This window comes from Fringilla coelebs (assembly GCF_963513975.1).
Source record: "Fringilla coelebs genome assembly, chromosome: 7".
In the NCBI taxonomy this organism is placed as follows: Eukaryota; Metazoa; Chordata; class Aves; order Passeriformes; family Fringillidae; genus Fringilla; species Fringilla coelebs.
The window spans coordinates 16,163,650-16,178,539 of NC_140035.1; the positions used below are offsets into that span (position 1 = coordinate 16,163,650).

General features: G+C 46.4%; 1 protein-coding gene across 1 annotated transcript in view; it reads left to right on the top strand.

The window, feature by feature from the left end:
• LOC311155681 (unconventional myosin-X-like) overlaps positions 1 to 14,890 on the top strand; it is a gene marked incomplete at its 5' end in the record, with an annotated part of 84,523 nt that overhangs the window by 42,042 nt on the left and 27,591 nt on the right. The window contains 6 exons of the mRNA XM_084209049.1: positions 1,098 to 1,206; positions 1,904 to 1,984; positions 2,909 to 3,033; positions 3,845 to 3,959; positions 9,682 to 9,788; positions 14,073 to 14,378. Of these exons, the coding sequence (XP_084065175.1) occupies positions 1,098 to 1,206; positions 1,904 to 1,984; positions 2,909 to 3,033; positions 3,845 to 3,959; positions 9,682 to 9,788; positions 14,073 to 14,378 (843 nt within the window). The remainder of the gene's footprint in view (positions 1 to 1,097; positions 1,207 to 1,903; positions 1,985 to 2,908; positions 3,034 to 3,844; positions 3,960 to 9,681; positions 9,789 to 14,072; positions 14,379 to 14,890) is intronic.

Genomic DNA, 14,890 nt, shown 5'->3' on the forward strand with positions numbered 1-14,890 from the left:
CTCCTTATCCTGAGCCAGACTGAGCTGTTGCTGTGGGACTGGGCATGGACTCTAATGTTATATCGCAGAGCTGCAACATGATCTTAGAGAAATGAGCTAATTTTGATCTTGAGCAAGATCTGGGAAACAGAAGCAGGGCCTAGTAGAAGGGAGGCATTTAATACTGCAGAGGATCCTACAAGTCTTTGAGCAGCAACTCTACCATGTGCCTCTTACCACAGTCCATGTATTGCCTTTGGGCTCCAGCCTGATGAGACTTTCAGAGCTGCATCTCCTCTGAAGCTGCTGCAGAGTGTGCACTGAGAAGCTTTGAAACAACCTGAGGGAGCTGAGCCTATGAGCTGCTCATGGTTGTCTTACTTGGGCAGTAGCATCTGGGGAGCATTTTACATGAGGCTTGAGGCCAGAATTGTGGTTGTTATTGTCCAGTATAATAGAAGGACTCAGGCTTTTTCAGTGTGCCAGAAGGGAAGTTGGGCCAGAAGCAGCCATAACAATAAACTGGTACAAGCAGCTCTGAAGAACTTTGTGCAGCTTTGTAAGAACCAGCATCAATGTCTCGGGGGGGACAAAATGGAGGAAGATTCCCTAGAGCTGGAGGGCTAGCTACATGGAGGGCAGCTCCAGAACTCCTCTGGCCACAGAACAGCTGGGCTTCCAATTTTGTGATCATGTCATGGGGGCTGATCATGATTTGGGAGGCATGACAGCTGGCATATCTTCAGGGTAGTTTTGCCTGGGGGCATATGCTTGCTCAGGAGAGGTGTCCCTTGAGCCTTCCCTCCTTGCTCAAGGGAGGTGTCCTAGCCAGTCAGAAGGGAGATTTTCCTTTGTGTAAAAGCCTACTTGAAAACGTGGGAGGGGACTTCTGGCTTTGCAGCTGAGTGTGGCATACAGGGCAGCCCATGGGATCTGGGCAGCCACGTGGGAAGTATTAATTTCCTCGCTGAAGTGCCAGCTGAGCCGTTTCCTCTGGCATTGTAGGTATAAAAATGAGGTGTTTCACAATAGGACAGGGCAGTAGCTGACAATAAGAACCATCTTCTCACAGGTGGTAGGTGTCTTGCATCTTCTTTAATTCTTTTCTTCTCCCTTAGGCTGGACTTCATCTATGACCTTTTTGAAAGAGTCTGCAGTCGTTGCAGTGAAGAGACGCTGAAGATGGGCACCCAGAGGCGCAGACCGACTGTCAGTTCCCAGTTCAGGGTATGATGTTTTCCAAGAGAGCAGCAGGCTTCTGGGGAGGAGCAGATGGGTAAAGCAAGGCCTGCAGCCAAGAGGAGTCATTCATCCTTGTTTTGTGTCCAGCACAGAAAATGTGCAGGAATGTTGCAGCGCTAAAAAAAGACAGTGCCACTGCCCCAAGGATTTCTGTCTGGTATAAAATGTGAGATGATAAGACAGAGCAGAGTGGCAGAGGAGAAGAGTGCTTTGTGAAGTATTTAAAGTTCTTGAGGTTCTTTGATCTTTCATATTGGTTTGGTGTTTCAGCAAAGTGTATGTGTCCTTTTAGGCCACGTTTTTGCAGGTATAGTGACAATTCGAATAAAACCTTATTAGGAGGACCTTGCAAGTATGAACCTCACACACTTAAATTGTCTGCAGACCTTCTGTTCACTTTACTGTTTTGCTTTCCTATATTTAAAGTCTGAGGGACTTGTAAAACTAACCCACAAAAGCTAAACAGCTCCAAGAACAAGGATGGCCATATAAATAGTCTTAAGAGCAGACTGTGAGGGTGTGTTTTGGACAGGAAGGAATCTTGTGGGTTAATAAAATTTTGGTAGGCAGAGTCAGAGGACATTAGGAATGGGAGGGCTGCATGAAGACCTTATTGCATCAAATGTGGCCCCTTTCCCTTCTGTAGTGACTGATCCTTTGGGTCTCTCTTGCTGGTCTTTAGGATTCTCTCCATTCCCTGATGGCCACACTTAGTACTTCCAACCCATTTTTCATCCGCTGCATCAAACCAAATACAGAAAAGGTGAGTCTGTCCCCCAGCCATATGTGTGCATGTGACACAGGCCTGCATGGGCATGTCCTTGCACATTTGCCTAGCAGGTGCCTCCAACTGAGGGTAAGAGCAGTTCCTCCCACCTTCCCTTTTTTATTTTAGTTATTTTACAGTTGAGAAAAAACCCTCGTCCTGATAATTAGAGGGAAAGACTGCATTCTGAATATGAGATTATGCAGCCATTCCCACCTCTTTCAGTGCTTATGAAGCCTGGAGGATTAACCATTGTACAGAGTTCAGAGCTGTGCTAGAAGAAGCAATCACTCCTGTTTATAGTGCCTGTAGAGAAATCTGTTCAGGAATGAAGGGTTTGTTCAGTAGGCACTGTCTCCTGCAGATCCCTGGCTCTGAGGCAGTGGAGGTAGATGCATCATGAGCAAGTCACAGTGCTTAGGGACAGGCTGGCTCTCACTTGTACGGTGAGCTGTGGCAGGAGGACATGGGACATGCTGCTGACTAGATCTGAACTGATCCTTTTCTTTGCTTGTTTTGAAAGCATGAATGATATGGCAAAGGATAGGCTGCTTAGGGGATTTATGCCAGAAAAGAATTCTGTAGTTTGTCTCCAGTTTAACTGGAAAGAGAGACTACAAAGAGAACTGATTCAGGGTACTGCACTCTGTATGTGTTCAGACATTGTATCTTTGCTTTCCTACCGTAGTCTGACTGTGAGTGCAGTCTGCAAACTATTTTCCTTCTTCCAGAATCAGCCCAATTCCCTTTTGTCCCCTATTCTGCACTATGCAGTGCTGTGAGGTTGCTTTCCCCTTGACCCAAACTTCCCCCTTTTTACATGGCATGCCCAAATATACAGGGTTGGCTTTCTACAGCAGAACAGATAGACAGCCTGTGACTGCCTCACTTACTTGGCTTTGATTCTGGATCCCGGTTTAGGCGCCGAACCTCTTTAATCCAGATGTGGTGCTGAACCAGCTCCGCTACTCAGGGATGCTGGAGACAGTGAAGGTTCGGAGAGCGGGATTCCCTGTCCGGCGCCTTTTCCAGGACTTTCTCAGCAGGTAATTGCTGTCATTGTGTTGTATGCTGGAACAGCCCCAAAGTATGGAATTCTACATGACTGTTCCCTCTTTAACTGCTTCTTCTGGTATGGATCATCTGTGGGATGTTTTTCTAACCATGGCCTTAATGTTCATATCATAGACTGATCTGGGAGGCCTTTTGGAGACTTGCCTTTAGGCTGAAAGTCAGAATGGAAAAATAGCCAGATGGTCTTTGGTCTTTTTTTCTTTGTCCTTTTTTTTTTTCTTGGTAGCTTTGCCACAGATTTGCTAGTGTGATGCTGTGAAACCCAGCTGGTCATAATATGTAAAAGGAAAATACCATGCTTAAAACCTTTAGGCGGCTGAAGAAAATTCTAATGGACAGTACAGTTGATGATTAATATTGGAAGAAGTGATTATTTCTTTTAATGAGCTACATCAAAAGGATTTTTTTTGAAGTTTAAGGCTAGAAGGGACACTGAACATTGCTTCCTTTGTCTCTTGGAGCACTAAATGCCACCCCTACACTGAACAAAATAACTTGTGTCTGATGAAAGCACATGTTTCAAAAGGCAGTTGTTCTTTACTGAAAAATTCTGTTGAGTTTGTATTCTTTTACTGGGATTGCAACAATAATTGCCAGTGTGGTAGAAACAGATAAAGGTTGGGGGATGGAAATTTCCAAACTGGAAGGCAAACATGAAGAAGAAGGTCCCAGAGGAAAAAGGACTAATGAGAGGAGGATAATTAGAGTTAAAAGATTGGGAAGAGAGAGGAAAGGGGGCAGTTATGTCATCTGTAATCTGATGAGATTCTGTTTTGTTCTTAGGTACAGGATGCTTGTGAAGGGGCGAAACCTCTCAGACAACAGCAAAGCTGTATGTGCAGGTTTTCTTCAGACCTATGACAGCAGCAAGAAAGAATGGCAGCTGGGTAAAACCAAGGTACTTCATCACTGTGGGGAAGGGTATGGCTTTGCTCCAGCTGCAAGGGGACATGATTGCATCTGGTCAGACTGCAAGGCAGTGCAGTCATGATCCTTTCAATACACTGCCCTGTGCCACTGACCTGCAGCATCTCAAATATTCCCCATATTATGTGCCTAGAGACATAGTAGGTTTTTTGGATTTTTTCTAAACTCCTAATTGACCAAGCCAGCTTGATTTTGTTGTGTCTGACCCAATTTAAAGATTCAAGGGGAACAAGCATGGCTCTCATTTATGTAATTGTGATGTGTGCCATTAACTCCTGCCTCTTGTGCCAGGTATTTCATTCTGCTTGACTAACTGAAATTCTTGCCTGAGGCAGTGAGCTGAATCTTAGTATATATCTAAGCTGTGAATAGCTACATCACCAGATGTATGACAGCTTTCTGTTGGGGAAGCTCAGATGATGCTTTTGCAGCTAGCCCAGATGCTAGCATACATTTTCTGTGAAGAGGTATCCAAATGCTTCTGCCCATTTGCGTAATTCAGATCTTGCTTCTGTTTTGGTGAATGTTTAACACTTCTCTCTTGCCTGGAATAGTCTGGGTTTTCATGCAGAAATAGATGTGAGCATTTTGAGGTATATTGCTATAGAAATCTGGGAGTGTGAAGCTGTCTCTATCACAACTTTCCACATACTCCAGTAAATTCTTCAAAGAATATTCCAAGACGGATGGTGTCCAATGCAGGCAGAATTTTTCAATAGTGGGTATTCAGTCCATATCTGGAGCAGATGGTAGCACATCAAAGCAACTTCTTGCATTTCTTTTTGCCCTTAAGCCTTTAGAAAAGTACTTAAGAATATTTCCAGTGTCACAATGAAACCAGAAGTGATTCTAGTGAACATGCACATTTAATTTGTCCAGGAGATCAGATAATTACATTTGTTGCTTTGAGCAATTACTTCTCAACAAGTGGATCAACTATAATATTTATTAGAGCAAGATCTCTCTCTCCTCTTCCTACAGGACTGGTGGTAGTCCAGTTAATAGTCTGGGCTATGAGCTTTATGTGGCAATCAAAGAAACCACTGGCCATTGTTGTGGGAAGGACATGTAATAATCTGGAGTTTGGTTGTTTTGATTTTTTTCCCCCCATGCCTCCACTGATGTTCCAGAAAGAAGATTTTATCACTCAGCTGTATTTCTGGTCTGTGATTAAAGTGTTTCTTATCTTTGATTTTGGAATCAGGAGTCTCCTCACTGATGCCTACAAACCAGGAACCGTTTTGGTGATTCCTGTCCCTGGATAATCCACATTGCTTGGGTGACTGCCAGTCTCCCAGCATTTCAGTGTTAAAGCTTATGAGGACAGTGTGTGTTACAGAGCTGTCTGGAAAGCTTAGAAAATGGTGGTTAGAGCTGGTAAACAGAGAGTTTGAACTTTCTTCCTAGCATGACAAGAGGTGGAAGATTGCTGCGCTACAGTAAGGGTGGGTGGATGGAGGACCAAACTCACATGCACATAACTCACCTTTTAGAGTACAAAAGGTTATACAGCTGGAGTCCAAAGCCTACAGCAGACTAAGAACAAGCAGGAAATCCAGGATGCTTTGGGCCCCTGGAAGCTATAGGTCCCTTTTCTCTTCAGTCCCCATTGTGCATCATAATGTTTTCACTTACTCCTTGACCTGCACAAGTTATTTGGAAAAAGACAATATGGGTGGTAATTGTGGCAAAGAAAATGTGTGTGTGTTTTGTCAAAGCTTTGGATATAGTCCAATGTATTTATTTTTTAATGACTGTGTCCTGTAAACTAAAACTTGACTCAAGAGCTGTATGTGGCATGTTGGTACACTGCTGTCTCTCTGTTTGGGCGCTGGTTGCTGTGGGTCTGGATATTGTGGAAAGGAAGAAATGATTAAGAGAGGCAGTCTTTGTATTCCTGATGCCTGAGAAGCAAAAGTCCCCGGAGCTGGGAAGCAGTTGAGCCATCTTGTTTGGCTGTAGAAGTCACTTTCTATTGGGTATGGTTTGAATTCAAGATGTGTGTCCTGGTAGAGGGGAGCAGTTCTGTTTATTGAAAGAATGGATCATTCCAAGGCTGTCCTGGCATGCTCCACACTTGCTGCCATGCTGAATGGCTGGCCAGCCCCCGGCTGCTCCAAGGTACTGTCATTCCAAGGTGTATTACCCTGCCATTACATTCTTCAGATGAGTTGCTTGGCATTCTTTCCCATGCAAAGCCATTTCATTCCTCCCTTGGAGACCACTTTGCAACTCAGCTTTGTGACAGTGCTTCCAGAAAGCCTGTCCCTAGGAAAGCAGCTGCCAAGGTGAGACCTTGCAGAGCAGTGGTGATTCCTGGACCTTCCCTGCTACTGGATCCTGGTGCTGTGCCTTGGATTACAGACTGTTTTGTTGCCTTAATTTTTCAGCTGGCGCTAGGTAACATAGGCCTGGAATACTTGGGTTGATGGAGAAAAGAGCCTTAATTTTTCCAGAGTCTTTCAGATAAAGATGAAGTGAAGCTACCAGCCAAGCGGAACAGAGCATAGGTCATTGTCCTGAAAAGGAAGTCCCCTGCATGGCCTTACTGCCACTGTTGCTGCTACAGGTGCAGCTCTGGGTACTCAGGCTGGTATTCCCAGAACTAATCTGGCCTTAGTCAGGAGTAGCTGCTGAAAAAGGTGTGACAAGCCCGTGGGGATGTAACTTAGGAAGAAGTATAAGGGGTGGGTGAAGAGCAAGGCTTATAGAAGGGGGAATACTTCCTGCAAATGAATGGAAGGATAATTATATCCCTAGCAATTGTTTGAAGGAGGAAGGAAAAGACTCTGTGAATTAGTGCAGGGGATTGTGAAGCTTGGGAAAGGAAATGGGGGAGGAAGGGCAGGATGATCTTTGTGTTTTTCATTAAGAATAGAGCAGCTGCTGTGCTGTCAATTGTCAAATTAATGTTTATAAGAGGTATTAATGTATGCAATACAGGTTTTGTATGGTGGTATGGCAGTGTTGAGGGTTTGGATGCAAACAAGCAGTGTAATGATGAAAGAGATTGTGCTAAGGTGCCTTTGCCTTCCCTGAGGATGTGCTGGGATGGAGCAGCAGCTTCCATGTGACCCTTTCTTCAGTGCACCTGGGCCTTCTGCCGTACTTGCCCATCCCCACAACACAGATTTCCTACAGTGGTTTAACACAGTCACCTTTGCTGTTTGAAGGCAATAATTTCCACATTTCAACCTGCTGGTTTGCAGGGCCTGTTTGAGGAGGTTGCTTTACACTGTTTGGCATCCAGGTCACAGTGACCCGCTTCCTGCTTTCCCAGTGTTGTCCCCAAGAATCATATGATCCCACTCATGTACACGTGGGTACCCAAGCAGTTACTTTTTGTCTGCTGATCTCTGTGACACCTTAACATGTTCACTGTCCCACTGATGGCGCATGCAGGCTTTGAGGCTGTGTGAGGAACACTGTGGTGATGCACTGTGGTTTAAAACCTGGCCAGTGTCTAGTATGAACAGAATATGATAGACGTAACCTCGTATGTTTTGTTCAATCATTCTTTTCTCAAATGAAAACAGTCCCAAGTTTTCAGAAAATGACAATGAATAATAACAAAGAAACAGCTACTTTCTAGTTTATTTCCACAAGACATCAAAAAAACTTCTGGACTCGAAATGCATGTTATTCTTCCTTGTCATCTAGTGGAGTCTAAAAAACCTCCAAACCTTCAAAATACCAAAAGTTTATAACTAGATATCGCTGGGTTTTTTTAGATTAACCCCTCCAGCATATATAGATCATATAATCCTATAGGATTAGGGTTGGGTCTCATGAATCTCTGCACGCCCTGAAGTTCCTCCCCCACCCCAAGCTGGCCTTGCTCAGCAAAGACTGTGCTTGCTAGGGAAATACTAGTGGCCTGAGTATTTTTGCAATTTGATGAAGATAATGGACCGAGACAGTGTTTTGCTGGTTGCATTCTTGAAATGGGTGACTGCTGCTTGGTTCTGGAATGTAATGGAAAGAGCAATCCCTGCCTCAAAGAAATCTTTAAAAGATTGTTGAGTTGACAGAGGGAGTGGATGTACAACTTGCAGGGAAGGATGCCAGCTTCATGGTTGGCAGTACCTTGATAATGAAGCTTCTTTTCAGGCTACCCATGGTTATTTAGTCATTACAAAACAGCTCATTTCTTAATGGAAGCTGCTCCCCAGGAGAAATTCAAGTCCAGGAAAGCCACTGGCTATGGGTACTAACTCAGGGAGAGGTGTCAGTACACAATGGTAATTGCAGGGCGAAGGAAGAGCCTTAAGGGATGAGGCTGAAAGCAGTGATGGAGGGGAATGTATAGAGGGACATAGAGGGGAGATAAGTGGGAAAGAGAGGAATTTGTGCAGGGCACTGCACTAAATGACTGTTCAAATCTTTGGCCTCTCAGCACAACCACTTTAATCCAGTATATTTGTAAGGAGTTTCTACTGATTAATGTGGCTTTGAATTCTGCAGATTGATGAATATCAGCTCACATCCTGTGTACACGCCAGTGCTTTAACAAGTGGGACTGCACTTCCCTTGTGTAGCCTGTTCTGCTGCTGGCCCTGGCAGGGATTTATCCAATGCCAGGCAGCAGGTCACACGAGCATGGCCATATGGCACTTGCTGCTGTGACTGCAGCTTGTATGGACATGTCTTACCAGCTTATTCTAGTCTGGCTACTGCTAGCAGTGTACCCACAGCGCCGTGGAGCTCCCTGCAGGCTGCAATCCATCTCAAAAAGCAGCACATTTCTTTCAGGAATTTGTGCTGAATCCTGTGCTAACCTAATGCAAGCCAGCTGATTTAACATTGCTTAGACATGTCAGCACAATTCCTGTAAACATGGCCTTATCTTGCTTGTATCTCAGTTCTTTTGTCTTTAACGTAGCACCTGCATTCTTCACAAGCATTTAGCACCGAGCAGAAGTTGTAAATAGAGGTAGTGAAAGATGCTTGAGAATAAAAATACTGGACACTGACGTGCAGCCAGGAATACTTGGAGTTCTGTGGTCAGAGCTCAGTTGCCCCTAGTGCATGCTCTACTGTGGAACCGCTTCAGCACGGAAGCATCTGGAAGCATCTCACCCCGGAGGGTCTGGAGGTCGGTGGAGGGCTTCGGCACCCGCGGGGTTGAGAGTAAGCGCAGCTTTGTGCCTCGACTGGGCTTTTGGCTTTCCGCCTGCCTTCCATTAAGATTCCTGTAAAGGTTACTTCCTGGAGTCTAGAAATCGAAAAGTTCCTCCCTTTCCTTGAAACGCGGAGGAGTTTCTTCGCAAAATATTTAATCACCCAAGCCGGTCCCAGTGCCTGCTGCAGGGAGGTACCGGATTGCGCCGGGAAAGCTGTCAGCCGGGAAAGAGTTAATCACAGGCGCAAACTTGGGCTCTCCTCCTCCCTCCTCTTTCCCTCCTTCCTCTGCTCCCTCCCTCTCTCTTTTAAGTCTTGACCACAGAGTGAGGGCGGCGGGGGTTGGGCTCGGAGTTTGGCTCCCGCCGCTGCAGAAGTTTTCCCGGCGCTCGGAGTGCGGGCGCCGCGGGGCAGCGCCGGGGCAGCGCGGGGGCGGCGGCGGCGGCAGCGCAGCCGCCCGGGCACGGAGCGCTCTCCGCGCCGCTCACCCGGGGATGAAACCGCCCGGCTCTCCCGGGGACTGACTTCTTTCCTCTCTTTGTGTTTACTGAAACTCCTCCCCGTGGCGTCAGGTTTTCCTGAAGGAAGCTCTTGAGCAGAAGCTGGAGAAGGATCGGGAAGAGGAGTTGAGGAAAGCAGCTATAGTCATCCGGGCCCACGTCTTGGGCTACATGGCAAGGTCAGTGCTGGGGGCTGCCCCACCATCCCTGTGCTTGCGTGCCTGGGTTGCCCCGACACCCTGCTTTGCTCTCTAGTCCCCTAGCATCCGTCCCGTCTTCCCCTCCTGTGTTCTAAGGGAGAGTTGCAGAATCTGCCCTCTCTGCCAGCATCAGCTCTGCTGAAACCTTCCTGCACCTTTGGGCACCTCTTTTTCAGTTATGTGCACGTTTGCACCTTCCCTCGACGCTGCTCAGCAGGCTTCCCGTGGACTTTTGTACCCATTGCTTGCCTGTGATGACACCTTTTCCTTGCCTTCAGGGTTCTCCTGGCTGGGCCCCACCTACGCTTTGGGTCCCCTCCTTTCCCTTGTGCCTGTCAACTCTGTTTTCTGCTCCCCCTGCCAGTTGCTTCTTCCTCACTTGCAGTTCTGCCTTTGCTCACCCTGTTTCCTCGCCCTGCCTGTTTGCCTTGTGATCTCCCTCTCCTTTTAATTAACTGTTCAGAATTGGTTTTTGGCCAGCTCTGCAACGGTAATCTCCTCTTGCCTCTCCCTTTTGCACCTGACCAGAGGAGGTTTGGGAGAACCAACTGCAGACTAACGGCCCCTCCTCTGCCCCTCGAAGTCAGTGCAACAGCTGACTCCTTAATGGCTGTGGTATGCACACTTAATCCCAGTAAGATGCTCTTTCCTGGCTGGTCTTTGCTCCAGACACCTGTCAGTCAGGGTTGTGAGGAGGTGAAAGCCCTGGCCAGCGGAGCTGTTTCGGCAGCCACTCTTCTTAGAGCTCCAGTTACACCAGGTAGCTCATTTTTCATTGGGAAATGTGTGCAAGCGTTGTACCCTGCCTTGCCAGTGTGGAATATCAGCAAAATACACATTTGGTCTCTGGGGCTTTTTATTCATTTATTTATTTCCCTCTAGGAAGACAAATGAGCTCGCTCTATTGTTTGTACATGAGATTGCAAGTTCTTTATGTCAGGGCCTCTTCTCTCTTTTACTTTTTGTCTAGCATTTGGAGAGAGGGGTAGGGATTAGCACAGGAAAATTGATTTGCTGGAAACACCACTGCAGGCATACTGGATTACTGCTTTTCTGAGTTCCTGGTAAGGAAGCTGCTGTCCTGCAGGGCTGTGATGGAGACTGTGTGGCAGCAGTGTTCCTCTTGGTTAGAAATCTTGTGGTCCTTCAGCCTCCACACTTCTGAATTCCTCATCCCACATGTTGCTGTTATGAGTCTCATCCTTAAGGACAAGCTGTGCTTCTGCATCCAGAGTGTGAATCTTCACAAGCAGCTGGAGGTAACTGGACTTCACAGGGGAGGAGAGCAGGCAGTACAGAAGAGCTGGAAAGGGGGTCTGTAAAACTTTCTGTGAAGAGAGTTTCCAGTTGCACTGCACCTGGATTGAAAAAAGTCCAGCAGGCAGGAGTTCACCTGGGCAAGTGCTGAATGGTCTCTGCAGAGTTGGGCAGGAATACCAGTATGTGCTGCCTTAAGCTTGATACCATTTCTGTTAGTTTTGCAAGTATAAGTGTATTTAAATTCATTTGGTCTCATGCAAAGTAGACTGGCAAAGGAAGGATTTTACTGGTTTCTCCCCCTTTGTGAACTTGTTCTGTGAGCCTGGAGAACCAGATTTTCTTTGCTCTCATTCCCGGCAGCCTATGCAGCCAGTATCTCTGATCCCCAAAATGTGAGACAAGAAAATCAAGCCCACTGAAATGACCCCATTCTTATGTAGCTAATGTGTGGAGCTCTGAGATGCAGGTAACAGCTTCACCAGATAAAAACCACATAGTGGAGGATCCATGTATGAATTTGGTTGTGCCCCTGGTTTCTTCAGGACTGCATTGCTCATGGGAAGAAATCAGTAGCAAATTGCTCTGTAACCCTGTGATCTCTAGTCCTTGGAGGCATAACTGCTAACTGTAGCTCACTGACAGAATAATTAAGTAAATTTCAAATACAGCATTGGAGTCTTGCAGCCAGCCTGCCTTCTCTGGTGTGATGCATGGTCAGGAGGTCTCCCAGCCCCTTCTCTTGGTCTGCAGGTTGAACTTTGGCCAGTGCAGAAGGGTGAGTGGAAGCTTGAACAAGGGGAATGAGATTTTCAGCCTGTGAGCAGCAATTCCAGCTGAAGGGCATCTGCAAGCTTGGCTGTGGTCATGAGGAATGAGGGGGCACTTCAGCCTGGCAGATTAGCAGGCAGAGCTGGCCTGGAGCTGGGCAGGGCTTGGCACATGTTGCACTTGGGAGAGTTTCTGGCAGATGCATTTTGTAAAAGTCAGAGTACCCTTTTTGATGCACTCAGTCTGCCTTGGCAGAGAGTGCCTGTGCAGCTGTTCACACCCCATGTGCAGGACACAGGGTGGACAGAAGGAGTGGGGATGAGGGGACTGCAGCCCAGGAGTAATTAGCCTAGAACCTCCTACTATCACCTCTTCCTTTTCCTTTTCTTTTCTCTGTGCTTCCTCCTTCTGACTTAATACTTACGGAAAAGAGCATGACCTCTGCGTACTACATCTATTAGCATCCCTCTCCTGATTTTCTTGACTGGGCTGATGTATCCGATGTGCAGGGAGGTGGCAAGCTGTCAGCATGGGTCCCTCTGGCCATTTGAAGGGCATTTCCTTGCCAGGAGAGGGATTCCTTTTAAGGTGTGTCTTTTCCTCAGGGTGTTGCAGAAGGTCTGTGGGAAGTTATTGTGAGAATACCATGCTATTTCCAGTGTGCTTTCTAGGACTGTAAGACCTCAAGGATTACTATGGCCTGCTGGCCCAGAATCCTGTGTAACAGCCCCATAGAATTTCCCTCTGCACATTCTGGTTTGGATTAAAGAAGTTTTTGATTTGACTAGTACCAATGGTTGTTTCCCCAGTGCAAGATACTAAGGTGTCTAAATGCATTAAGTTACTTTAAAAAATGTCTGCTTATTTGCAGCCTTAATAGATGTCAGCTTCAGGTTGGTTAAATCTTATGGCCCCTGTTGGAAAAATAGAAATGTGGATTCTTCAACTGGGGTAATGCCTTTCCTTAGGCTTTTCTATTTCTTAAGGTCCTGCTTGGAGCAACTGCTCTCATTCTGTAAGCCTGAATTTCTGGTTCCAGTCCTGCTTCCTCGGAAATCACTTGAGGGTCTAACATTGTTCTTGAAATGGGGGTGCTGGCACGGAGCATGGGATAAAAGCAGTATTCTTTGCAACAATATTTCTGCTTACAAGAATAAGAATCCCAGTAGTATTTTTTCTATAGCATTGTGCTGGGAGTTTACCTTTGTGTGATGATCTGGGGCCTAAAAATCCAGTTTTGACTTGCTGCTTCCCAACATAGTCCCACATCAGTTGTGTTTGGCCTTTGAATCTTCAATACAAAACCTTGTGATTGGCTATTTTGGGTTGTTTAATGTTTGCTTGAACCTAGTTTACAAATTGATCCAGATTACTGTGTAATGGTAACTCCTGTTATTTACCCAGTTTATGTATCATGCACAAACTTCTACCAGGAACTTTTTTCATGTCCTTGATAAAGGTAGTCTTTAATGCAGAGGCAAAACCTGACTTCTCTACAACATTACTAGACTGCAGAAATACTGAATGATGGTTGTTGTGTTTTGGGGCCCATCATGTTCTTAAAGTGCTGTAAAGTTGATTTTGATATCATTGATGATCCTTGTGGATCTCTTGTAACTCAAGATATGTTGTGATTCTTGTTTAGGCAAAATGTTGTGCAATGGAAGTATTTGTTTATGTGAACTTGTTACAAGGTTTGATTCAGCCATCAGTATTGTAATATCAGTGTGTTTTCTCCCAGACACTGTGAAATCAATGTCACCAAATCTATTTTTGCACTGTTTTTTCCTTTCCTGGAGTAATTTGCTTTTGACCACTCAAGAGATGGAGCAATATTTGTTCTCACAGAGCAGGGGCATTTGGATGTTTCTATTATAATAAACCCATACGGAATGGTTGCACTCACTGCACAGTGGATGTGTTTATGGGCCATGCAAGGAGACTTTGGGCTAGAGGACCTTCCCTGTCCATGGCCAAATACCTCTCCCTCACCATCTGAGAACCTTCACAAAAGTAGGTGCCCATCGAAACAAACCATTGGTAGATTCAGAGGGAGAACAGCGAGGTGAACATGATTTAGGTAGTGAGCGGCAGGAGAGGAACAGGAATCATGTCCCTCCTGAGCTGTGTTTTTCGAAAAGGACTTTTCTGTGGACGCGGTCAGTGTGCGAGGGCGCGAGGAAGGCAGAGCTCGTATGACTTAGCGCTGCATTCAGCGTGTGGTTCTCTTTTCAGGAAGAAGTATCAGAAGGTGCTATCCAGTGTGGTCATAATCCAAAAGAACTACCGAGCCTACTTCTGGAAGAAGAGCCTGCTGCGGCTGAAGGCCTCTGCGGTGACCCTGCAGAAGCACTGGCGTGGCCGCCTGGCGCGCAGGCTCCACCAGCACCTGCGGCAGCAGGAACTGCGGCGCCGGCAGGAAGCGGAGGAGAGGAGGAGGCAGGAGGAGGAAGAGCAGATCAGAAGGGAGGAAGAGGAAAGACAATGGCGAGAAGAGGAGGAGCGTAGGAGGAAACAGGAAGAGGAAGAGGTGAAGGAAAGGTATGAGATGGTATCTTGAATTATGTCTTGGGTTTAGGCAGATTAAAGGGGAACATTCTGGAATGGGTTCTCCCCCTTTGTTTTAACCAGTCCCTTTCCATGAATAAGGAATGAGTACAAGTAGCTATGAGTGAAAAAACAAGTTTACTAACAAGTGGAACTGCAACAGGCAAAACCCAACAGTAAATAATTACTATGTACAAAATTGCTAAATCTCACAAACGCCCTGAGAACAATCTGGAACCCAAAATGGTGGAAGTGCCCCTTTCCAAGATGGCACCCACCACAGGCCGTGGTGCAGGGGGAGTCAAAGGGAAAATGGCATCAGAGCCTCCCCCTCAAGTGATGGCCTTTGCAGGTGACCATGCTTTGGGGAGACAAAGGGGAAGGATGGCAGGAAACCCCATGGGAATGAAGGAACCTACCTAGCAGTTCTTGTGGCAAATGAGAAGTGCTGCTGTGTGTGGGGTCAGCACTGCTGCTCGCTGCACTTGTGGACTCTGCTGGGTTTA